The sequence below is a fragment of the Oncorhynchus mykiss genome, chromosome 20, assembly GCF_057628025.1.
Source record: "Oncorhynchus mykiss isolate SJ-2025 chromosome 20, ASM5762802v1, whole genome shotgun sequence".
Taxonomy (NCBI): domain Eukaryota; kingdom Metazoa; phylum Chordata; class Actinopteri; order Salmoniformes; family Salmonidae; genus Oncorhynchus; species Oncorhynchus mykiss.
The window spans coordinates 32171848-32198774 of record NC_143041.1 but is presented as its reverse complement, the minus strand read 5'-3'; the positions used below and the strand labels follow the sequence as shown (position 1 = coordinate 32198774).

The 26927-nt window shown below is 43.3% G+C and overlaps 1 protein-coding gene across 9 annotated transcripts in view; it reads right to left on the bottom strand.

Moving 5' to 3' along the window:
* Positions 1-114: 114 nt before the first annotated feature.
* The window catches only part of arfgef3 (ARFGEF family member 3), a 44555-nt gene continuing 17742 nt past the window's right edge, over positions 115-26927 (bottom strand). For 3 of the 9 annotated variants that reach the window (XM_090212912.1, XM_090212907.1, XM_090212908.1), the window contains exons 13-33: positions 26642-26808; positions 26268-26433; positions 25999-26106; positions 19712-19927; positions 19154-19264; positions 18741-18891; positions 18242-18529; positions 16553-16686; positions 16282-16427; positions 15717-15896; positions 15500-15641; positions 15098-15229; positions 14828-14928; positions 14360-14633; positions 14030-14206; positions 13600-13714; positions 13404-13506; positions 9019-9150; positions 8562-8692; positions 6178-7420; positions 115-4708 (exon numbers count right to left, since the gene is read on the bottom strand). In XM_090212912.1, the coding sequence (XP_090069038.1) occupies positions 4517-4708; positions 6178-7420; positions 8562-8692; positions 9019-9150; positions 13404-13506; positions 13600-13714; positions 14030-14206; positions 14360-14633; positions 14828-14928; positions 15098-15229; positions 15500-15641; positions 15717-15896; positions 16282-16427; positions 16553-16686; positions 18242-18529; positions 18741-18891; positions 19154-19264; positions 19712-19927; positions 25999-26106; positions 26268-26433; positions 26642-26808 (4409 nt within the window). In that variant the 3' untranslated portion in view covers positions 115-4516. Of the gene's footprint in view, positions 4709-6177; positions 7421-7977; positions 8693-9018; positions 9151-13403; positions 13507-13599; positions 13715-14029; positions 14207-14359; positions 14634-14827; positions 14932-15097; positions 15230-15499; positions 15642-15716; positions 15897-16281; positions 16428-16552; positions 16687-18241; positions 18530-18740; positions 18892-19153; positions 19265-19711; positions 19928-25998; positions 26107-26267; positions 26434-26641; positions 26809-26927 lie in introns of those variants that run through there. The other 6 variants (XM_090212913.1, XM_090212909.1, XM_090212911.1 and 3 more) reach the window with 3 other exon arrangements.

Below are 26927 nucleotides of genomic sequence, written 5' to 3'. Positions count from 1 at the left end.
TTTCACCCACAAACACTGTTTTGAGAAAAGTTCCTGACCCCCTCTTAGATGAAGAGAGAGTTACATAATTGAGACCAATATAAATTGTATAAAATAAATCATCAGATCCGGTAATCGATTTGTTTGTTTATTCTACAACACAACATAAAAGCGCTTTGAAATATACTGAGTATGAATACAAACATGAATACATACAATCTGAAGACAAATTACATCAGCAAGGGAGTCAAGCCAGAGAAAGAACACAAACATTATAATAGTTATTTTTTATCAAAGGCAGAAAAAAAGCTTTTAAAAATCACTGACAATATTGGCCCTCTTAGGGCTCTATTAAATCTGTGTCGTTGAAGAATTACTGTAATTCCTGATTGAGCCGACATATGCAGCGTTTACCATGAATGCAGTCTCCACGAACGCTGAAACGTTGCCTTTAAATTTCATGCTGTAACACAGAACTTTCACGATAGGAATTGAATAGAGCCCTAAGCAAGACATTCTTTCTGCCAGGCTTGTGCCATTCGGTTCATCCATAATACCGACCATATAGTCATTCAGAGGAAAATGTACAGAACTTACAAACTGGCAGAATTTTGACGGTATATGTACACTTAGTTGCCGAACAGTCAAATATTCATAAAACATATGCATATTAATAACAATATATTAACCAAATGTTTGTAATAATCAGTTAATTGAATTTTGTTTGGCTAAACACTTAAGATGGCAGAATTAATCTGTTAACAAAACAGTCGTCTTAGTGCATGAAAACGTTACAGAAACCGTCAGGCATGCTCCACACATTCCTTTCTACATTTTAGAACACTTTCACACTCATATTGCCTTAAATTAAGCATTACACAATACACCTCTAGCTACAGGGCCCAGCTGTAAAAGAGACCTTGGTCTCAGTCTGTGTTCTTTGTTGAAATAAAGGTATAATAATACCATTGATGTCAAGTTATTTTAATTCAATTATGTGCTTTTGGTTATAAAACAAAACACATTGAACTGTGTTGAAAACAATTACCATCTCATGGGACCATACTTATGGGTTCCAAAATATTAAATTTTTCTCAAATATTGTTTAAATTGCTCCGAAAGGAATTGCCTTGAATCTTTTTTGAATCATGATCATACAGTATTCATGCACCATTAAGTAATGTGCTCCCACACTGCAGAACATATGGAATTGGACTATTGATGGTTTCAAATAAATGCATCAACACAGTTTGGGGCAGAGGGGTAAAAATGTGTTATAGGAAGCAATGATATTGCCACAGTCTAGGACGGTTAGATACACAAACACTCCGGACGGTTAGATACACAAACACTCCAATCCACGTCCATCATACCATAAACTGATCATTTTGAACAAACTGTGTCAAACAATTGGGTCGCAATCTACCCACAAATTATCAACTCAGACAATAAGGAATAGTCGACGGTTTCTCTCTCAAAGCCGCTTATATGCCTACGCACTCTCTCAGGGTCCTGCTCCCTTTTCATCCTCAATCAGCAGATAGGAAGCTATGGCAGATGATACGTTTCTTGGAAAGGATCAACAGTTAAAAGATAGTGCCTCTATATAACACATTCACAAGCTGCATGCTCAGCATAATTTCCAGAGAGATGATGCTGTAAAAGTATACAACGAATGGAACTTAATAATCATCAGCAGCTTACATCAAGGGCTCCATTCAATCTTTATTGCTGAAGTTCAGCTTTACAGCATGATGAGCCTGGTCTCAGACTATAGGTAACATAAAAAAAATGTACATTTCGGGAAAACTCAAAATAGTTGGTATGTTTTGTTTGGTATGGTTACATAAAACAGAAGGTTACCGAAGGCAAAAACAAAAGGAGGATGTTTGGTTGTAATATAACGCAAACGTATAGTAACCCAAAGGTTGCGTGTTCAAATCTCATCATGGGCAACTTTTGCATTTAGCAACTATTATTTTTTCAGCCACTTAGCATGTTAGCTAACCCTTTCCCTAACCCTACCTACCTTAACGTAAGCCAGCTAGCTAAATTTAACCGCAACAAATTGGAATTCGTAACATATCATACGTATTGCAAATTTGTAACATTGTATGAATTGCAATTCATAACACATCATACGAATTGTAATTTGTAATATATATGGAATGGATGATGGGCATCCACAAATTAATACATACCATACAAATGTGTATTTACTATGATACCCCTGAGTTCAGGTTGGCGTGACTTGACATTTTAACAGCAATATTCCTGTGGAGACTGTATTCAAGGTAAACGCTGTATGTGTCAGCTCAATCGGAAATGACCTTTACATTTCTAAAATCGCCCCAATCTGTAATGCTTCAGCCATCCAGATTGAATAGAGCCCCTAGACACATACAGTGGGCAGGTCTTTGGTCATTGTAGTCATTTTCACCTCCCAAAGTTGATCATTTCATTAAGACAGTAAACAAAAAGGTACATTCTATAATAAACAGTATGTATGCAAAAGACTGTCCCAGGTTGTCAGAAGAAAATACACTATAAAGCACTGTAATAACTAAACTTGACACTGAAAATTCTACCCCCAGTACTGCAATGGAGACCAGATGAGAATACGCTCAACAAATTATGCAATGAAAGCAATTACTAAACTTTTCAATAGTAGAATATTACATTAACTCTCATGACAGAATTCTAACATAATAGCATGTTACTTTCTAGATATCTACATTTAAATGTACTTCTTTTTCAGTTCTTATATATGAAATCATCTTGATTCATTGTAAAAGTGTGTTACTATAATGAGCTTGAGAGTGCTTCCATATAAAAATGTACTATATTCACAAATGCATTTGGCCAACTTCAATTTTTTTCTGATCTGTTTTTTTTTCAATTCTTGCCTATTTTAGAGTACAGTAGAGCTGAAAACCTAATAAGATATATTTATTTGTAATACCTTTTAAGCGCAGACATTTACTACCAGAGATTCAACTAATCTTTGGAGGCCAGCATGAAAATGTCAACTGTATCAAAACATCAGGGAACAAATGTACATTCAAGAGAACATATTCTGAGAGCAGGTGCATCTTATATCTACTAATAAATAATCCACTAAAGTGACTAAAATCCTAGACAAAATTGTGTGGGTGGGTACATAAAAGGCTGTTTTTTGACTGCTCAAATTTACACAAACAGCAATGGCGAACATATATTATAGTGATACATGTACTGAGTGTTCAATCATCTGTCCCTTTTCATTAATACCCAAGCAGATGTCAGCTATTAGAGCAGGGTCAGGGAGGTCAGAGAGGGACAACACGATAGCAATTCCGACATTTCCTATAGAGGGGCTAGCAAGGAGTCCGGGTATGATCAGGGAAAGGCGTAGTGATTGGAGAATCATCATGTTTGGGTCTGACATTATCTAAGGATGACCGTTTCTAGACAGGCCAGGTCTGAGCATGGCTCCAACCCAAACTGTTGTTGAGGTTTGAGGGTATATGAACGAAACATAATCCTGCCTTACAGTATTTGTTGGGTTGTTTATCAACAGCGCTCTCAATAAGGATCAGCATGTGGGGATTTGCTCTCTGATTTCATTGGACATTGATGAGTAACACTCATTGACCTATATGGTGAGATCTCAGGCGTGCTTAGATAATAGCAAGGCTGTATTTCTATCATGTTAAAGAATGGATGGATTTGGGCAGTGGTGTAGTGGAGGGTAAACGCGAGTAAAACAGTTTACCTACCTTTTGCAGATTTTTTTTCCCCGGAAGTATAGGGAGCCTTACTCTTTTCACTGCGACAGCCAATTAGAGTTTATCCACCTATTTTTTCTACCACTGGATTAGGGTCATGTGGTCTGTTTACCTAGAGGGGACTGGGTCACTTTCACCAAGGCCTTGTGACTGGCTGGTGTCATCAAGGCATCTCATCTCCTCTCTTAAACAACATTTGTTAATGTTAATTAATACTAAAGAGAATATCATCCATTTCACTGAGAGGGGCCTGGGCTTGGTAAATAATTTTGCCTGATTTATAGATTGGAATCTTGTCAGAGTGCAGTACACCAATTTACTACTGAAATGTGTAAAGCTAACTGGAACTAATATCTTCATATAGCACAAGATCTGATTTATATACAGTTATTCCAATGTCAAATCACAAATATAAATAAAAAATATATATATTCTTAGTGTAATAGCATATTTGCAGTTGTAAAGAATGATATAAATAATATGTAGTAAACATAAATTGGGGTCTACAATAAATAGCTATGTCAGCTAATTTAAAGACACGACGATTCTATTTTTGGTAAAAAGCTCACTTCCATTTCATTCAGGAGTGACAGCGTTAAAGCAAAACCTAGCAAAGAAACTGCATGACTTCCTGTAAATTACAATCAAACTGAATGACTTCCTGTAAATTACAATCAAACTGAATGCGGCTAAAAGTGGCAATGCAGATTCTCATTGGCTGAGCCTTTGAGACTCCCCTTTACAAACACTGTAAGGAACGCAGCTGCTCCTCACATAGTGATGTCATACATTCTTCCTACGCGACTCAGCCACTCTCGCACTGCCTGGCGCACACGGAGGTCAGTCACGTGACAGGTCAGCTGACTAATGCAGGGGAACACGGCAGGCTGCAGGGCCACGAAGGTAGGGTCTGGAAGGAGCTGGATCTGAGTCAGGATGGTCAGAACCATGTTAGTCCATGCCTAGAGAGAGAGTGAGAGAGGTAGAGAGAGAACGAGGGAACAAGAGAACGAGAAAGAGGATTGAGTGTTTATCCAATCATGAAAAGAGAACTGGACCTGTATCTGGTCATGTTTCCCCTGCATGCGGTCCCACCTGTATCTGGTCATGTTTCCCCTGCATGCAGTCCCACCTGTATCTGGTCATGTTTCCCCTGCAGTTCTACCTGTATCTGGTCATGTTTCCCCTGCATGGAGTCGCACCTGTATCTGGTCATGTTTCCCCTGCAGTCCTACCTGTATCTGGTCATGTTTCCCCTGCAGTCCCACCTGTATCTGGTCATGTTTCCCCTGCATGCAGTCCCACCTGTATCTGGTCATGTTTCCCCTGCAGTCCTATCTGTATCTGGCCATGTTTCCCCTGCATGCAGTCGCACCTGTATCTGGTCATGTTTCCCCTGCATGCAGTCCTACCCGTATCTGGTCATGTTTCCCCTGCATGCGGTCCCACATGTATCTGGTCATGTTTCCCCTGCATGCGGTCCCACCTGTATCTGGTCATGTTTCCCCTGCATGTAGTCGCACCTGTATCTGGTCATGTTTCCCCTGCAGTCCCACCTGTATCTGGTCATGTTTCCCTGCAGTCCCACCTGTATCTGGTCATGTTTCCCCTGCATGCGGTCCCACCTGTATCTGGTCATGTTTCCCCTGCATGTGGTCCCACCTGTATCTGGTCATGTTTCCCTGCAGTCCTACTTGTATCTGGTCATGTTTCCCTGCAGTTCTACCTGTATCTAGTCATGTTTCCCCTGCATGCGGTCCCACCTGTATCTGGTCATGTTTCCCTGCAGTCCTACTTGTATCTGGTCATGTTTCCCTGCAGTCCTACCTGTATCTAGTCATGTTTCCCCTGCATGCGGTCCCACATGTATCTGATCATGTTTCCCCTGCATGCAGTCCCACCTGTATCTGGTCATGTTTCCCCTGCATGCAGTCCCACCTGTATCTGGTCATGTTTCCCCTGCAGTCCTATCTGTATCTGGTCATGTTTCCCCTGCATGCAGTCGCACCTGTATCTGGTCATGTTTCCCTGCAGTCCTACCTGTATCTGGTCACGTTTCCCCTGCATGCAGTCGCACCTGTATCTGGTCACGTTTCCCCTGCATGTAGTCCCACCTGTATCTGGTCATGTTTCCCCTGCATGCAGTCGCACCTGTATCTGGTCACGTTTCCCCTGCATGTAGTCCCACCTGTATCTGGTCATGTTTCCCCTGCATGTAGTCCCACCTGTATCTGGTCATGTTTCCCCTGCATGGAGTCGCACCTGTATCTGGTCATGTTTCCCCTGCAGTCCTACCTGTATCTAGTCATGTTTCCCCTGCAGTCCTACCTGTATCTGGTCATGTTTCCCCTGCATGCAGTTGCACCTGTATCTGGTCATGTTTCCTCTGCAGTCCTACCTGTATCTGGTCATGTTTCCCCTGCAGTCCTACCTGTATCTGAGCCTCTGAGTCTCTAATGGAGACGCTATGGGAGCTTGCTGTAGAACCGGAGCGGGGTCTGATCTTCTCCTGCCTCAGCACCTCTGGCCCGGCACTGAACGAGTGTCTCATGGGCCCCGGGTCCACCAGCTGCTGGGGCCTTTGTGGGTTGGAGGACTCTGGGGCCCTCATCGTCCCTGCCTCGCCCCTGTTCTCTCCCCCCTTGGTCTCCTTCACGAAGGTGGAATGGTTGTGCTGCTGCTTTCTCTTCTTGTACTCCATCATCAGCTTGGTGATGGTCTTGTCAGTGGCGATGGTGTATAGCTTGTTCCCAGCACTCTCCCACCACTCCTTCTTGCGGCCCGCTGGGTCTCTCCTCTCCCCTCTCAGGTGTGGCAGGCTGTCCATGCAGTAGCCAGCAGTAGGGCTGTGTGTGTCCTCCGACGGCGTCTCTGCCAGGTGGGAGCGCACGCTGTCATCTGAGGGTGTTCCCCGGCCGGACAGGCCTCCCGTGGAGGGAGTGGGAGTCTCGGGGGTGGAGGGGAAGAAGGGCAGGAAGAAGAGGGGGTCCCCCCGGAAGACGGGCACTGCCTCGTCCACCAGGTTCTCCTGGTCCAGGTGCATCTGGATGTAGTTGTTGCAGAGGTCCATGCAGAGCTTGTGCAGCCGCTTGACCAGCCAGGCCCAGTCTGCGCTGCTGACCGGCTGGATGCTGAGTGAAGGGATGGTGGCCCTCCACTGGCGCTTCTCCTTCCCCCGCGGGGGACTCACCTGAGCCGTCTCCTCGAAGATGTCCTCGTCCTCAGAGGAGCACTGCTGGGAGGAGTCGGAGCTGCCTTCGCCCTCCTCGTAAAGGATCTTCTTCACCAGCTCAGCAGTGATACTCTCTTGGTTGGTGAGCGTGGCACACAGCAGGGCCTGGAAGTAGATGTTGAAGCTCATGGCAGACTGGCGGTACAGGTTGGCAGCGCCACACACCCCAGACACCTTCATCAGCAGGTACTTGAGGCCCGGGCGCGTGTCGAAGTCTCGGGCTGTGCGGTAGGAGTCCAGCAGCAGGTCGAAGATGATGGCCAGGTTCTGCATGGAGATGTAGCGCAGGAAACCAGATGGTCTAGGATCAGATACTGGGGTGGTCTTCTCCTGGGTCTCAGCATCACCAGGGTGCTTAAACTCCTCCAGCAGAATGTCATACAGGTTCTGGAGCAACACTTGATGAGAGAGTAAGCTAACCACTATAGTTCTGAAAGGAATCCTATAGATCAGATGGAAAAAAAGTTTATTGAAATCATTTATGTAAATAGATTCCTATTTTCCTGATATTTGGTTTGCCTGATTGTCAGAAACATGCAACAACGTACTGGGATTTAAGCTTGAAAGTTTTCCGATCCATTTTTGGACATATAAATTAATGATATGTACCCATTGATTCTTGAGGAATATAACTTAGAAATACCTCATGAGCTTAGTTCAACTGTCGTACCCTATCATCAGAACCCAAAATATAAGCTTGGTTGTTTGTAAACAATAAAAATGTAAACAAACAGTAGCCTCAAAACATGGTTAAAACTATAATTTTGATATCATTGATGGTCAGTCCTTGCATCCATAGCTCTGTGTATGAATTTGAGAGTGGTTACATTTCTCCAGCCCCAACCCTCAGCTGTTTACCAAAACAAAGGCGGATTGACCGATTTGCTATTGTTTCAATTAAGGACTCTAGCTTTAAATCTCAGACATCAATTTCTCCATCCTTCTGGGCATCATATGAGGTTTCTGATAAACAGCATTAAAGAAAAGGTCCTTAACTGAAAGTCAAAAGCAGATTTAATAAAACCATATTGTAATCCCAAAGAGCTTGATCAAAATAATAATACTGTATCAGAGGTCAGAGGACTCTGGGAATTTTCTTATTTTATAAAAAGGGAAAGAATTTCATATCTACGCATGGTGAATAAGACAAAGTCTTCATCATCTGCACAGTAGCTCATGTCATCTGATAACAGATGTTGACATGACATAATATGGTCCATGACATTGAATGGATGCTTAAAGGAAAAATGGAAATATTGAATATACAGGTGGGCATAAATGCTGCTCACAGTAAACCAGAATCATGGTATGGGTGTCATCGAGTGCTCTTACCCAATTTTTCTGTTGTAAGTCCAGCACATGAGAGAGAAATCAGCACATAAGGAGATAGAATATACTGCACATTGAAAGCTACATTCTGAGAATGGGCTGTGAACCTAGACAAACTGTAACACACTATATATAGATAGTGAATAGATTAGAATAGAGCAATGATTCAAAGTTGATGGTGTACTGTACACGACAGGTTGAACACACAGTATACAAAAGCCACCACACCAGCTATGTGATTAAAAGTTGCAAACCTTTTCTGAGTGTGACCATTGGATTGCTGGTCTGAAGGGAGCTCTATGATGAGCACACAGGACTGGGCATGCTCAAAGCCTTCTTTGTTATTGGGGGTTTTAGGGGAGCACTGGGTGTCCAGCATAAACACCTAAAGACAGGAGGAAGATAGGAGACATGTATAAAGTCATACTGAACAATATACATGAATAATGAAATGTACTGTCTACATAGAAGATTTGAGACTTAATACAGAGGTTTGAAATGTTGTTTAATAACAGCTAGATTGATGAATAGTAGTATTTGACACAGGTCGGACTGTGGACAGCCACACATGTATACGTCATTTCACATCAATATGCATGTAAGCCTAGGCCTAGATTCAATCCGGGCTGCAGAAGATCTGTGCAATAGGGCGACTGAAATGTAAAGGTGATTTCCGATTGAGTAAATTAGTGTGTGGTGGTGGAGGGTCACCTGCTGGGCCATGGCTCTGATTCTCCAGTACTCTGCCTCAGCAGAGGGGGAGTGGGACGGAGCGGCCACCTTAACCTCACAGGCGTCCCCAGAGAAGCTGTCTGAACCACTACGGAAACACGCCAGCAGGTTCTACACAAGAGGTAGAGACACAGAAACACACACAGGTTCTGTGTGGCACTCTGGCATGCATGCTGAAGCTATACAGTCTGGAGCACAAGGTTACATACAATGTGATCCAATCAACAGGATCTAGAACACACTGATCAACTGCAACTCTCTCAATCAGACACACATGGAACGTCATACAAACAGTTGAGACAGTGAAAGTATACATACACCTAGGATAATTTTTTATGTCTAAAGAAATTAATGAATGACAGTAATCCCAACATTCATTACTGGAACTAAACATCTAAATTATTGTGGACATTTACTTTTACTAGGGAATTAATGACCTGTCCTGAATGTAGATGACCCTTTTACAACAATTATGACTATTTTATAAAGCCCTTTTTACAGTTGTCACAAAGTGCTTTAAAGCCCCAAAGAGCAAGCAATGCAGAGGAGGAAGCACAAAAAAAGCACAAGCCTGAGAAAGTTGGTCTTGTCCATACAGTATGCCTGCGTGCATATAGAGTCTACCACTATATGTTTTAAGACAGTCTGAATAAACAATGCTGCTAGTGAAGACACAATGCATTCTTAAGTAGAGTAATCTCTTGCAAGGTCTGTTATTGGTAGTAATGCATCATGCATTTAAGCCCTCTTTCTACTACAATACAAGTAGAGACAAGCTTTTTATTTTCTCTCTAAAAAGGCTGCAGCTTTAAGCTTTAAAGAAGATTATATTTGGTCCTCTCATATTGTGCAGGGCTGTGACTGAGGAAAATACTTGTAGTGAGACGTATCCTTCTAAATGTAGCCTACCTAGTGTAGGAATGATATGGGGCTAGATGGAAGCATGCATTCACCTGCTGCCACACACCACAGCCATAATCAGAATGGGTTAAAGGCCCAATGCAGCCATTTTTTATCTCAATATCAAATCATTTCTGGGAAACAAGTACAGTGCATTCGGGAAGTATTCAGACCCCTTGACTTCAACATTTTGTTACATTACAGCCTTATTCTAAAATGTATAAAATATATATTTCCTCATCAATCTACATACAATACCACATAATGACAAAGTAAAAACTGTTTTTTAGAAATTGTAGCAATTTTTTTTATATCACATTTACACAAGTATTTAGACTCTTTACTCAGCACTTTGTTGAAGCACATTTGGCAGCGATTACAGCCTTGAGTCATTTTTGGTATGACGCTACAAGCTTGGCACAACCGGTTTTTGGGGAGTTTCTCCCATTCTTCTCTGCGGACACTCTCAAGCTCTGTCAGGTTGGATGGGGGGCGTTGCTGCACAGCCATTTTTGGGTCTCCAGAGATGTTCGATCTGGTACAAGTCCAGGCTCTGGATGGGCAACTCAAGGACATTCAGAGTCTTGTCCCAAAGCCAGTCCTGTGTTGTCTTGGCTGTGTGCTAGTGTCGTTGTCCTGTTGGAAGGTGAACCTTTTCCCCAGTTTGAGGTCCTGAGTGCTATGGAGCAGGTTTTCATCATTAATCTCTCCGTACTTTGCTCAGTTCATCTTTCCCTCGATCCTGACTAGTGTCCCTGTCCCTGCAGCTGAAAAACATCCACACAGCACGATGCTGCCACCATCATGCTTCACCATAGGGTTGATGTCAGGTTTCCTCCAGACGTGACGCTTGGCATTCAGGCCTAAAAGTTCAATCTTGGTTTCATCAGACCAGAGAATCTTGTTTATCATGCTCTGAGTCTCTTTAAGTGCCTTTTGGCAAACTCTAAAGCGGGCTGTCATGTGCCTTTTACTGAGGAGTGGGCCACTCTACCATAAAGGCCTAATTGGTGGAGTGCTGCAGAGATGGTTGTCCTTCTGGAATCTTCTCCCATCTCCACTGAGGAACTCAGGAGCTCTGTCAGTGACCATTAGGTTCTTGGTCACCTCCCTGACCAAGGCCCGTCTTGGTGGTTCTAAACTTCTTCTATGTGAGAATTATGGAGGCCACTGTGTTCTTGGGAACCTTCAACACTGCAGAAATGTTTTGGTACCCTTCCCCAGACCTGTGCCTCGACACAATCCTGTCTCGGTGCTCTACGACAATTCCTTTGACCTCATGGCTTGGTTTTTGCTCTGACATGCACTGTCAACTGTGGGACCTTATATAGACAGGTGTGTGCTTTTCCAAATCTTGTCCAACCAATTGAATTTACCACAGGTGGACTCCAATCAAGTTGTAGAAACATCAAGGGTGATCAATGGAAACAGGATGCACCTGAGCTCAAGTCTCATAGCAAACGGGTCTGATAACCGAGTCTCATAGCAAACGGTCTGAATACTTATGTAAATAACGTATTTTGTTTTTGTATTTTTATAAAATGTGCCAACATTTCTAAAAACCATAAGGACAAAGCGAAAACGGGTTAACAAATGTGTAGATTGATGTAGAACATTTTAAATGTATTCAATTTTAGAGTAAGGCTGTAACAAAAATGTGGAAAAAGTCAAGGGGCCTGAATACTTTCTGAATGCACTGCAAATACCTTACTGTAATAGCTTTTAATTAATATGTTAAAAATAGCTTTCTAGCAAAAAACTATTTCTCAAGCAAGAATTTTGCAAGGACTGTCTGGGAGTGGTCTGAGTGGGGAGGGGAAATGGATAACTAGCTGTTATTGGCAGAGGTTTGGAACTCTTTCTTATTGTTCTATTAAATAATTCACCATCTGGTGTTGTAATTTTGACTGCACTAGGCCTCTAAACGAGGTGATTTTGTGTCCTATTATTGTAATTTGTTCATGGCATTAATATCACCTCATAAGATCATTACCAGGGAAAGCTTTTTGCATCATTTTCTAAACGGGTGTTGATTATTCCACTGGCCTCAACCCTGAAGAAGGCACAGCGTTGACGAAACATTGATTAGGTTTACCCATTCAATTGTTGGGAGCATATAGAGTGTGTGGCTTGATTTTTACACAGTTTATTCCACTGGTCTAAAATAACCTGTTGAGTCTATGGGGGCGCTATTTCATTATTGGATAAAAAAACGTGCCCGTTTTAAGCGCAATATTTTGTCACGAAAAGATGCTCGACTATGCATATAATTGACAGCTTTGGAAAGAAAACAGTCTAACGTTTCCAAAACTGCAAAGATATTATCTGTGAGTGCCACAGAACTCATGCTACAGGCGAAACCAAGATGAAACTTCAAACAGGAAATGAGCAGAATTTCTGATGCTCTGTTTTCCAATGTCTCCTTATATGGCTGTGAATGCACCAGGAACGAGCCTGCGCTTTCTGTCGTTTCTTCAAGATGTCTGCAGCATTGTGACGTATTTGTAGGCATATCATTGGAAGATTGGCCATAAGAGACTACATTTTCCAGGGGTCCGCCCGGTGTCCTTTGTCTAAATTGGTGCGTAATCTTCAGTTGCGGGCATTTTCTCCTGGGATTCAGGACAGAAAGCACACTTCCACGAACGATATATCATCGAAGAGATATGTGAAAAACACCTTGAGGATTGGTTCTAAACAACGTTTGCCATGTCGATATTATGGAGTTAATTTGGAAAAAAGTTTGGCGTTTTGATGACTGGATTTTCGGGGTTTTTTGGTAGCCAAACGGAGCGATTTCTCCTAAACAAATCATCTTTAAGGAAAAACTGAACATTTGCTATCTAACAGAGTCTCCTCATTGAAAACATCTGAAGTGCTTCAAAGGTAAATTATTTTATTTGAATTCTTTTCTGGTTTTTGTGAAAATGTTGCCTGCTGAATGCTAATGCTAACGCTAAATGCTACGCTAGCTAGCTACTGTTACACAAATTATTGTTTTCCTATGGTTGAGAAGCATATTTTGAAAATCTGAGATGACAGTGTTGTTAACAAAAGGCTAAGCTTGAGAGCTAGCATATTTATTTCATTTCATTTGCGATTTTCATGAATAGTTAACGTTGCGTTATGGTAATGAGCTTGAGGCTGTATTCACGATCCCGGATGGCTAAGTGCAACTGGATAACAACCATGGAAAAATTTGAGAGGAAGTTTGCACCTTTAATTATTTTTAGATGAAACACCATTGACACAGGGGATGGCAGGGGGTTCTGACTACAGGGAGTACAGCTACGACCGGAAGTTACTTTTCGTAGCAGGTAGCATTTTCAGTAACCCTAACCCTTTTCCTAACCTTAAATCTCCTAACCTCCCACGTGAATTATCCTAACCTGCTACGAAAAAGTCAATTCCGGTCGTAGCTACACTACCTCTAGTCAGAACCATGGCACGGCCCAGGTATATACCTTGACAGGCTCCAGGGTGGCAGAGAAGGCATCCTGCAGGGCACAGCATGCCAGACGCCACATCTCCTCAGTGAAGACTGGGCCTACCGTCACCAACACGTACCTGCCACAGGAAGAGACAAACACCTGTCATCTACAGCTCAGTCATACACATTCTGTGTGTGTGTGAGCGTGCACAGCGCAAGTGCATGGTCACCTGATGCAGGAGCAGCCCACTCTAGAGATCGTCTCAGCAGGTTCAGCCACACAGGCCACCAGCAGCTTGAAGAGGTCCTTTAGCATCAGGTTGATCAGATGCTCATAGCCAATATCTACAGGAGGACAGAGATTTGAAGGATACGGACAGAGGGACAACCAGGATCTGGGGGCGTATGTATCAGGGATCTCAGAATAGGAGTCAGGATCAAGTTTTCCTTGCCCATGTAGAAATGTTCAATGTGATCTAAAAGGCAAAACTGATCCTAAATCAGCACTCCTACTCTGAGACCCTGGATACATACGGCCCCTGGGCTACATAAGTTTCACAAAACCTATTTTGTCTGCCTAAGTGCACTTCCATCTCTGCTGACAGCTTTGTGTACACTATGTTTGACCACCACTCAGGAGTCATTCCATGGCCACTGTACCTGAGTGGATGAAGCTTTGAATGTGCTCCACTACCAGCTCACAGCACAACCCAATGGCGTGCTTGAAGTTGGCTGCGGCTATGTCCCAGTACGCATGGTCGCCATGGCTACGCTGGAGCCAGAGTGACATCACAGGAAGAAGAAGCTGGATCACAGAGAATATGGCAAAGCCCGGTCCTATGGAGGTGGGAAGGAAAAAAAACGGTTTTCATGTAGGCTACATTCGTAATGACTATGTTTATCTTATAAAATTATCACCCATGTAAACCAAACTCTAGTGGAGAGTGTTGAATCTGATCTGTCTTTTGGTGTTATGGTATCACTTCTAACCTGGCAAGTTGGTGAGCGCTCTGAGAAGTTCAAACAGCAGTTCCAGGGTGGGGGGCTGGTGCTGCCGGGGGCAGTTTGATACCGCTGCAGTCAGCTGCTCCAGCAGCAGGATCCAAACCTGGATCAAGCCTGTGTCATCGTCAAACTCAGCCAGGACGCAGTCCATGCCATCCTCACTGCTGACAGACTTCTCCTGGGCCCTCATGGGCAGGCTGGCCAGCCGGGCTCCCAGGAACACTGGCTTGGAAGGCATCTTGTAGATTTTGGCAAGCAGCTGCAGAAGAAAACCTCATCATACAGTGTGGATACACTAAACGTAGATGGAAAGTTCTTCCTTTAGCGGGTTGTGTGACCCTTTATTTATCTATTTTAATAGACTTTCTGGAAGCCTGTCTGATAAAAGAACTCATTTTCGTGTGACGCCCATTGAAAATAGCTAAGGTGGCCCATGGGCCAGTGTTTTCCTACCTGAGAGCACTTCCTCAGGTAGTCCAGAGCAGGGAGGCACAGGTCTGTAGAACTGTAGCCAGTGGCATTGACACAGTCCCCAATCTCCTTATAGTCCACTTCTCCTGGGAACAAGGCCAACACACTCACTGATGGCAATCAGAGTAATCAATTCCATTATTTCTTACCAAATAACATGAACATTCAATGTCTCTCCCTAAAAATGTGACGATCATGACAGTAGTATTACACATACACAGAAAAATAAAATGGTGTAATCATCTCATTTACCTGACTTACCTAAACCTTTGACAAACTTCATAAGGCACATGATGTAGTCAGTTGCTGCGTTGGCGAAGACCTGAATGTTGTCGGTGTTGATAAACGCTTCAAAGACATCAAACACAGGTGCCTGAGACTTCCCTGCATTACAGACGAAGCAGAAAACAACCTCAACAAAAAAACAGCGATATACAGGAATCTCCTTCGAGAGAGGAGACGAGGCTCTCCAACATACAGTTTCTCCTGCTGAGACTCTCTCTCATAAGCCATCATTACAGACAACCCAAAGAAACAGAATGCATGTGAATACAATAGAAATACTGTAGCCGGGCAGTACCTGAGGGAATACAATAACACATAGAAACATTGAGCTGTAACAAACTCAAAGACTAGGCTGCCTGTCATACATACCCATGGAATATTCTCCTATCAGGTAGTCTTTCATGTCTGGCTTGTTCCCATGCACAGTCCTCAGGGCACTGAATAGAGGTCTCCAGCCAGACTGGATCTGAGGGGAACACATCTCTACCAGCTCCCCTATGGACGTAACCACCTGAGGGACAAACAATAGGACGTTTCAACTACCGGGTCAACTAATTATAAGAGGTGTGTGTGTGGGACAACTCACCTGGTCCTGCACGTCCTCGTCACACAGCTCCAGCTGCATGATGTGCTCGAAGGGTCTGAAGAGTGCCTCGTTAAAGTGGAAGTGGGGAAGCTCTGCCCAGCTGGTCAGCACCTCCATCAGAACATCATGGATGAAGGACACAGCCTTTTGGGAAACATGGCGCTCTTTGTGGCAGGCAGCCTAGGAGGAGACAGAGAAACAGTAACGAGAACAACGCCCAATGGGCAAAAACTGGTAGAATCAACGCTGTTCCCATGTCATTTCAACAACAAAAAATCTATATGTAAATGACATTGAATCAACTTGGAAAACTAAGGGAATTTCGTATTTTCTCACCAAACTAAATCCAACGGCCGCATGAAATGTTTGTTGATTTCACGTTAGCTCACGAACGTAAATCAAAACTAGATGTTGAACTGATGTCTGTGCCCAGTGGGTCTAATATAGGCCTAATATAACCTGCAGAAAGGGTGAACCTATTAGGCTATACCATATTAGTGATCGTGGAGGAGAGGACATCAGCAAAGGAGGCTACACAGTTGAGACGCATTCCCTGTGCTCCTACCTCCACCAGGTGCGGTGCCACTATGCTCCAGGCCCTCATCATGTGCAGCAGGGGTCTGGTCTTATTCCTCACGATCCGCAGCATGGCCTCCCCCAGCCGGAACAGATGCAGGGCACTACGCCTGTCCATGGTGGACTTGGCCTCTCCTAAAAACACACAGGCAACATTGATGACCTTTGGGACTGTTCTGTTGGTTCTATTTTACTGGGCAAATTTGACCCAGGGTTTTTATCTAAGTCTGTTGGGGATAAGCATGTGCTGTGTTTGGTACCTGGCATGGCTAAGGAGTAGTCTCCTGTCTCAGTGACTGAGTCAAAGAGCTGGGACTGAGATGCTCTCCTCAGCTGGTGCAGGAAACCCACCAGGCTAACCATGTTCAGTTTACTGACAGAGTCCTCAAATAACCTGCAAAAAAGGTCATACATTGGAATCCAAATTATTGCCACTATATTCTTCAAACAGCAGAAAGGAATCACCACAAGCCAATTAGAAAGCTGTGGAACTAGTAGGAGAGTGAAACATCTGCCAGATAAGTGTTTTTATTATTTTCTCTAAAAGCTGCCTAGTGCTTATGTAGTTATATAAGCACTGCAGGCAGGGCCGGATTAATGCAGGGACTCAAGCCTGTAGGGGGCCCAAGAGCCCCAAAAAATAGATAAATAAAATTGTTTATTTATTTTTATCCAACGACAGAAGCCCACTCTGAATGTTCAAAATACACCAGAGAGTAGAATTTTGCCACAGAGGACCAATAGCTAAAAAAAAAAAATAACCGGGGACTAAGTTTTATCACAGGCACATACAGGTAACTTCCAAAACACTTAAAATGTCTTAAAAGGGTGTTGGGCCACCACGAGCCAGAACAGCTTCAAAGTGCCTTGGCAGATTCTACAAGAGGACCTAAACCATGGCAGGAAAATGCACCCCACACATAACATACTGTATACTTTGTATTCCTCATTTACTCAAGTGTTTCCTTTATTTTGGAAGTTACCGGTATGCCTACAGTGGGGAAGGTCGCAATTTGTGCTGCATGCAGCGCCAAATATAGGACAGTCTGTTGTGTTGTGGCCATAGACATATAATCCATAGAAGATTTTTGGAACATCTAACCCTGACAATTTGACTGTTAAACTCATGGATACACTAGCAATGGCTGCCAGACCTGACTTGAATGGGAACTGCCATCTATGGATTATATTTATACGGTTGGTTGCGGCTGTTAGTTTGCCTTTTGCAAATTTCAAAATACAATTGCGGGAAACACATAAGAGTTTGAAAAGTAAATGCCTACCGCTGAAAAGAGAAGACTAATCTTTCTGTAGAACCAATAGATTTTTTTTTCCTTTCTCAACTCCCAATTTTCAGCAGCACTGTTTTTCAAAGTAGTTTATCATGAGACATGCTATGGCCTTGACGAGACCATCACCGGTGAGTAGCCTACAGCTTCATCTTCTTCATTAGGTGAGACAGTGTGACACTGGAAAGTGTATTTAGGTACCCTATAATACACAGTTTATATTTCCTCAGAATATTGTACAAATCTGTGTGTCGCTTCATGATGATTTCTTAATCTGGCCCTGACTGCAGACTATAACTTATCCATGTGTAATTGGCCTATGTCCAGAAGAGAAAGTGCTGCATGACCATGTGACTCTTAATTTGTACAATCAAGAGTACCAAATCACATACTGGTCTGGGTCGAATACAGTCAAATACTTTCATGTACTTGAGCTGTGCTTGATCCACACTGCCACCAGGTGGCCATTTAACATGGGCTGCTGTTTCTTTCACAGACTTTAAATGGCAACTTTTGTATTTCAGCCTAGTCAGTCAACAATAACTATATTGTTTGTTTCATATTGCTACTCAGGCATGAACGTCAATGAAAAAGAGAGCGAGAGGAGAATATGAAACTTAGTATGCTATTCAGACAGTTCTGTAGCCTATACTGCAGTACCTGTCTGCCTGTGTAGATAGGGTGCAGACGGCCTTGGATGCACTGGTCCCAGTCATCAGGCTACGGTCCAGGCCTTTCCCCCCCCTACCCTCCCTTAGCAGCTCCTGGATGGACTGGGGCTGGATGACCGGCTGGCTGCTGAGGGCCAGATCTCTGTCCGGACTAGGCTCACCACACAAATCCAGCCCCAGGTCTACAGCCTGCTGGGCCTGGGTTATGGTCATGGTGGCCTGGGAGCTGCCGTCGCTGAAGTGGCTGTGCTCCAGAGAGCTGACATATTCGCTCACCCTGGATAGACAGAGAGCAGTACGCTACTGTATTGTTCAGTGTGTCGTTACAGATGAGAGTTCACATTATAGATGAGTGTTAGTAACCTGTGGCTGCAACTGTACCGAGAATCCAATGTAATATGCTACCATGCATTTTTCTCAGTGGTTATGGAGAGGGTTGTGACTTTGATCTCTGCATCGCCTGCCCTGCCACAGCTTGGCTGTATTACCTGAAGACATGGGGCCAGCAGTCCTGGTTGTGGCTGCCCATCTCCAGGCCCACGTTGAGGATGGCCTCCATGCAGAGCACATGGGCCGTGTGCAGCCGCACCCCCTGAGGACGTCCCATCTGCTCAAGCTTCTGCTCCACACGCTGCTTGACTGGGAACACACACACCCAACAGACACAGGATCAGATCAGATCCCAGCACTCTGGCTAGCACCGTATCAAAAACTAAAATGTGACCATGTAACTATGGGATCTTTTCTGAAAGGGATTCTTTATCCACTACGTGTCTTGCACAGTAATGACAAATGAAATGTCATCTTTGGTGTATACACTAGTTTTATAGTACGGTATGTGTGTTTGAAAAAGGCAATTGAATCCCTGTGTACAGTATGTTATGTGGGGTGCTGTAAGTACCTTGTGTGATGGCATCTCCAGACTCGCCCACCTCCCTCTCCTCCTTCTCCTCCTGCACACACGAGGCTGCCGCCATCTGGGCCAGAGCCGAGGCACAATTGGCAGCCACACCTAGAGAACGCAAGAATATTCATATTCATTAGAGCTGATGGTAATCAAAGACAAGCTGGGCTGAGAGGGCCTACGGCACCGGTCACAGAGCGCCAGGCCAATATTTTATCATCATATGGTCCTGATTCATATATGTTTTCAAGGACATTTCAATAGCTACACAAATAGACCTATGAAGTATTCAGATATTGTTCAAAATCTAAGCAAAACCTTTGCTTGAGTTTGATTCTCTCAAAACGTGATGTTTTTGTACTTATGTCTTTGTGGACACACATCTAAACCAGACCTGGAATCAAAACGTTTTCTTTCAAATACTTTGAGCCTTTGACCCAGCCAGCCTCTGATCTAAACACACTAGCTAGTGGGTTAACTAAACGCTTCCTGTTGAAGATTATATTCAGTCAGACAGGCCTTATCCACGGTCACCATGATGTTGGATCCTGTTACCTAGAGCACAGCTGAGTCCGGCTGCCTTGCGTAGTCCATCCAGGCTGAGACAGATGGTGTCTCTCTCCCTCTGGCTCTGCTCCTTCAGCCCCTCAGACCCCAGCATGAAGGCCAGGCCCTTGGAGCTGCCCGCCATGCGCCCCGTCAGTGGGGTGGACAGGGTGTCCATCAGGTTCTTCCAGCAGCCCATCAGGATGTAGCGAGCAAACACTATGCCTGAAATAATATGAATGAATGTTGAGTGAGCGAGTGAACCAGACATTTATCTGTGCATTCACCAAGACAATATGTATGAAACAGGGTCAAATGGGGGTTGGGTCAGACCCTTAAAAGCTAGAATCTGCAGCTGAAAGGGTCACCCTGCCTCTGTTTTGGTAAAAAAAACAAAAACAGATGGGCCTGTAGAAATGTAACCATTCTCAAATTCATAGACAGAGCTAGGATCCAAGGACTGACCATCCACAATATAAAATAATTATAGTTTAAAACTTATTAGGGATAGGGGGCAGTATTTTCACGTCCGGATGAAAAGCGTGCGCAAAGTAAACTGCTTGTTACTCAGGCCCAGAAGATAGGATATGCATATAATGGGTAGTTGTGGATAGAAAACTCTAAAGTTTCTAAAACTGCTAAAATAATGTCTGAGTATAACAGAACTGATTTGGCAGGCAAAACCCCGAGGACAAACAATCCAGGGTGGGAAAAAAAATTGTCATAGTATTTCCCAAAGGTTTTCTATGGGAAGCCCTATTTAATAGGAACCTGGTTGCAGTTCCTATGGCTTCCACTAGCTGTCAAGAGTCTTTAGAAATTGTTCAATGTTTTTCTTTTGAGAAATGAAGTATGGCTGTTCATTGTAAGTGTCACTCCAGGTGGACTCTACTGTTTGGTGCGTGTGAACTGGAACGCGCTTCACGTTGTTTTTATCCGGTATTGGAAACAGTTTATCCCGCCTTAAACTTGATCAATTATTTACATTTTAGGATACCGGAGGTTGGATTAGGAACGTTGTTTGAAATGTTTGGACCAAGTTTACAGGTAACTTATTAGATACTTTGTAGTCATGTTGGGCGAGTTGGAAGCGGTATTTCTGAATCAAACGCGCCAAATAAATGGACATTTTGGGGATATAAAGGAATTTATCGACCAAAACGGCCATTCATTGTGTCACTGAGACATTTGGGATTGCGAAAAGAAGAAGATATTCAAAGGCATTTATTATATAGTTATTTCTGACTTTTGTGTTGCCTGTTGCCACCTGCCTGGTTGAAAATGATTTTCATGTGTTTGTCTGCGGGGCGCTGTCCTCAGATAATCGCATGGTCTGCTTTCACCGTAAAGCCTTTTTGAAATCTGACATTGTGGCTGGATTAACAAGAAGTTAAGCTTTATTTTGATGTAATACACTTATATATTCGTGAATCTTGAATATTGATATTTCTGTAGTTTGAATTTGGCGCTTTGCAATTTCACTGGATGTTGTCAAATCTATCCCGCTAACGGAATTGGCGCGCGAAGGGATCACCAACAGGCATTCTTTGAGGCTATACAGTGTTTGTTTACATCAACTTTATTAACAAACATTGGAGTAAAAAAATATATATTTTGGGTTCTGATCAGGTGACAGTTGAAGTAAGCTCATTTATGAGTTACATTCTTCAAGAATCAAATGGGTGTACAGTGCATTCTGAAGGTATTCAGATCCCTTCACTTCTTCCACATTTCATTACATTACAGCCATATACTAAAATTGATTAAATATATATATTTTTTTAGATTTGCAAAAAATAAATAAAAAACAAACTGTTTTTGCTTTGTCATGATGGGGTATTGTGTGTAGATTGAAAAACAACAATTCAATCAATTTTAGATTAAGGCTGTAACGTAACAGTGTGGAAAAAGTCTAGGGGTCTGAATACTTTCCGAATGCAATGTACAGTACCAGTCAAAAGTTTGGACACCTACTCATTCAAGGGTTTTTATTTATTTGTACTATTTTCTACATTGTAGAATAATAGTGAAGACAAACTATGAAATAACACATATGGAATCATGTAGTAACCCAGAAAAGTGTTAAACAAATCTAAATATATTTGAGATTCTTCAAAGTAGCAACCCTTTGCCTTGATGACAGCTTTGCACACTCTTTGTATTATCTCAACCAGCTTCATGAGGTAGTCACCTGGAATCAAATCAAATTGTATTTGTCACATACACATGGTTAGCAGATGTTAATGTGAGTGTAGCGAAATAAGTAATCTAACCTAACAATTTCACTACCTTATACACACACAAGTGTAAAGGAATGAATAAGAATATGTACATAAAAATATATGAATGAGCGATGGCCGAACGACATAGGCAAGATGCAGAATGCATTTCAATTAACAGGTGTGCCTTGTTAAAAGTTAATTTGTGGAATTTCTTTCCTCAATGCGTTTGAGCCAATCAGTTGTGTTGTGACAAGGTAGGGGTGGGTATACAGAAGATATCCCTATTTGGTAAAAGACCAAGTCCATATTATGTCAAGAACAACTCAAATAAGCAAAGAGAAACGACAGTCCATCATTACTTTAAGACATGAAGGTCGGAACATTTCAAGAACTTTGAAAGTCTCTTCAAGTGCAGTCGCAAAAACCATCAAGCTCTATGATGAAACTGGCTCATGAGGACCGCCACAGGAAAGGAAGCCCCAGAGTTACCTCTGCTGCAGAGTCCATTAGTTAACTGCGCCTCAGATTGCAGCCCAAATAAATGCTTCAGAGTTCAAGTAACAGACATCAACATAAACTGTTCAGAGGAGACTGCATGAATATCAGGCCTTCATGGTCAAATTGCTGAAAAGAAACCACTACTAAAAGGACACTAATAAGAAGAAGAGACTTGCTTGGCCCAAGAAACACAAGCAATGGACATTAGACCGGTGGAAATCTGCCCTTTGGTCTGGAGTCCAAATTTGAGATTTTTGGTTCCAACCGCCGCAGAGTAGGTGAACGGATGATCTCCGCATGTGTGGTTCCCACCGTGAAGCATGGAGCAGATGGTGTGTTGGTGCTTTGCTGGTGACACTGTCAGTGATTTAGTTAGAATTCAAGACACACTTAACCAGCATGGATCCACAGCATTCTGCAACGATACGCCAACCAATCTGGTTTGGGCTTAGTGGGAAGGTAATTTGTTTTTCAACAGGACAATGACCTAAAACACACCTCCAGGCTGTGTAAGGGCTATTTGACCAATGAGAGTGATGGAGTGCTGCATCAGATGTCTTGGCCTCCACAATCACCTGACTTCAACCCAATTGAGATGGTTAGGGCTGAGTTGGACCACAGAGTGAAGGAAAAGCAGCCAGCAAGTTCTCAGCATGTGAGGACTCCTTCAAGACTGTTGGAAAAGCCTTCCTCATGAAGCTGGTTGAGATAATGCCAAGAGTGTTCAAAGCTGTCATCAAGGCAATGGGTGGCTACTTTGAAGAATCTAAAATATATTTTGATTTGTTGAACACTTTTTTGGTTACAACATGAATCCATGTGTTATTTCATAGTTTTGATGTCGTCAGTATTATTCTCCAATGTAGAAAATAGTAAAAATGAAGAAAAACCCTTGAATGAGTAGGTGTCCAAACCTTAGACAGGTACTGTACAGTTGTGGACAAAAGTTTTGAGAATGACACAAATATTAATTTTCAAACTGCTGCCTCAGTTTGTATGATGGCAATTGGCATATACTCCAGAATGTTATGAAGAGTGATCAGATGAATTGCAAAGTCCCTCTTTGCCATGCAAATTAACTGAATACCAAAAAAAAACATTTCAGCCCTGCCACAAAAAGACCAGCTGACATCATGTCAGTGATTCTCTCGTTAACCCAGGTGTGAGTGTTGACAAGGACAAGGCTGGAGATCACTCTGTCATGCTGATTGCATTCGAATAACAGACTGGAAGCTTTAAAAGGAGGGTGGTGCTTGGAATCATTGTTCTTCCTCTGTCAGCCATGGTTACCTGCAAGGAAACACGTGCCGTCATCATTGCTTTACGCAAAACGGGCTTCACAGGAAAGGATATTGCTGCCAGTAAGATTGCACCTAAATCAACCATTTATCGGATCATCAAGAACTTCAAGGAGAGCGGTTCAATTGTTTTGAAGAAGGCTTCAAGGCGCCCAAGAAAGTCCAACAAGCACCAGGACTGTCTCCTAAAGTTGATTCAGCTGCGGGATCGGGGCACCACCATTACGGAGATTGCTCAGGAATGGCAGCAGGCAGGTGTGAGGCGAAGACTTTGAGGATGGCCTAGTGTCAAGAAGGGCAGCAAAGAAGCCACTTCTCTCCAGGAAAAACCTCAGGGACATACTGATATTCTGCAAAAGGTACAGGAATTGGACCGTTGAGGACTGGGGTAAAGTCATTTTCTCTGATGAATACCCTTTCCGATTGTTTGGGGCACCCGGACAAAAAGCTTGTCCGGAGGAGACAAGGTGAGGGCTACCATCAGTCCTGTGTCATGCCAACAGTAAAGCATCCTGAGACCATTCATGTGTGGGGTTGCTTCTCAGCGAAGGGAGTGGGATCACTCACAATTTTGCCTAAGAACACAGCCATGAATAAAAAATGGTACCAACACATCCTCCCAGAGCAACTTCTCCCAAAAACCCAGGAACAGTTTGCTGACAAACAATGACTTTTCTAGCATGATGGAGCACCTTGACATAAGGCAAAAGTGATAACTAAGTGGCTCGGGGAACAAAACATCAATATTTTGGGTCCATGGCCAGGAAACTCCCCAGACCTTAATCCCATTGAGAACTTGTGGTCAATCCTCAAGAGGCGGGTGGACAAACAAAAACCCACAAATTCTGACAAACTCCAAGCATTGATAGTGCAAGAATGGGCTGCCATCAGTCAGGATGTGGCCCAGAAGTTAATTGACAGCATGCCAGGGCGGATTGCAGAAGTCTTGAAAAAGAAGAGTCAACACTGCAAATATTGACTCTTTGCATCAACTTCGTGTAATTGTCAATAAAAGCCTTTGACACTTATGAAATGCTTGTAATTATACTTCAGTATTCCATAGTAACATCTGACAAAAATATCTAAAGACACTGAAGCAGAAAACTTTGAAAATGAATATGTGTCATTCTCAAAACTTTTGGCCACGACTGCATATCATTAATATAAAGTAAAAAAATGTGTGTAGCAACTAAGGATAGAGAGCATAAGTAGTACAGCTGTGTAGACTATTGATCAGGAACTAAGCATAATTCAGTATGAAGGAAGGTTGAGTAAGTCAGACCGTCATCTTTGTATTGACCAAGACCTATGCTACAGCACAATGGGGTTGAGTCAGACTCTTAAAACTGTATACAGTACATCCACATGTGTATTGACAAAGACCCCATACCTGTAAAAGCACCAATGGGAGTTAAGTCAGAACCTACACTACATCTATCTGTGTATTGATTCAGCAGCTCTGTAATGTGCTGTGGCCTTATTTGCTGAGAGGCAGTGAACAGACAGGCAGTAAACAACAGTCCCGTTAGACACCTTGAGAGATTTAAGCGCTATAAAAAGCACTCTGTGTGACAATAACATTTCATACAGGGAAATAAGTAGAACTGACAACGGTCCCTTTTCTCCGTTCCATGTTAATATAGTCGTCCCTGTTGATTATGTGTACATAGCTAGCTTATTACATGAAAGCTTTAAAAGCCTAATGGGCAACTCAGCCGCGATTGCCATGGTAACGAGGTTACTCAAGCGCTCGATGGTGCATCTTTTGTTCTCAGTGGTAATAAAAGAGGTAGGCAGATGCTGGCAGCTCTCCATTCCCTCTCCTGTGAGGGACACAAGGAGAACAATATATTTCTCTCTCCATGTAGAGTACAGCATCTAGGCCAGCGTTTCCCAAACTTGCTCCTCGTGACCCCAAGGGGTGCACGTTTTGGTTTTTGCCCTAACACTCCACAGCTACTTAAACTTATCAAAGTTTGATGATTACTTGAATCAGCTGTGTAGTGCACCCCTTGGAATCTCGAGGACCCGAGTTTGGGAAACCCTGATCTAGGTACATACATGCAACCCCAGAGACCAGGGTTCAGTCCCTGTCTCCACCCTTCCCACTCTGTCTCCTCCTAATCTATCTCCCCCGATGTTTGAATAAAGCAAAAAAATACACTACAATATGCCTAAATATCGAAGCAAAATATAGTCAAAAACTGCCTTGTGTAAGCGAGTCAGAAAGGACAGCTGGGGGTACCTTGTGGTGTCAGTACCTGGGGGGTGTCAGTACCTGCCATGAGGGTGTCACTGCCACTCTTGTCACAGCTGAAGGGGGACTGTGTGTTGGCCTTACGGATCAGCTGACCTCCGATGGCACTACTGCCCAGACCATCAATGTCTGACCAGAGACAGACAGAGGACACAACGTGATGAGAGCCGTCATAATAACATAGCAGAACATTTCAAAGACCCAAAGGAGCATTATGTTAATACTTTTATGTTGACATATAAAGAATCCTCATGAATAAAACAGTGTGGGAGAGCTGTGTCCCATCCTACCAGTTAGCATGGTGATGAGGGGTAAGGAGTGTTCCTCTGGTGAGCCCCAGTAGCCAGCCTCCCCCAGCAAGTTCCGGTCCAGAACCTGGAGGTAGAGCTCTTCGATCCAGGCCTGAGACAGCACCACCAGCACCCCACTGCTCTGGATGAGACGAACAAACTCTTTCTGCAGCAGGAGAGAGAATTCAATGGGGATACCATGAGGCCGGGTGGGATCGCTTTAAAATATATAAACCGCATAAACAAAATAATTGGCTACAGTACTATGTCGTGTTCAGCTGATCACAACACTTGTCTTCAGGCTTCCTCTCTACCATACACAGGGGATGTCAGCTTTAGTGCGCCAACACATTGACTCCACAACCACCACTCACCAGGCTGACCAGTACAGGCATGGGCCTCCTGCGGTAGTAGTCCTGGCAGCAGAGTTTGAGGCTGAGGAGCAAGGCGTAGTAGGAGACCAGGTAAAGGCCGTCAGCGTTCATCAGGGCCTGACAGTTCAGGTTCTCACTGCCCTCAAAGCCTGGTGAATGGATGCCGCCTGGGAGAGAGGGTCAGATACAGGGTCAAATAGAAACCATTGACGAAACTAGGACAATTATCTTACCTCGTATCCCCATCAGAAGACATAAAATACTAAATTAGATACTGTAATTACAA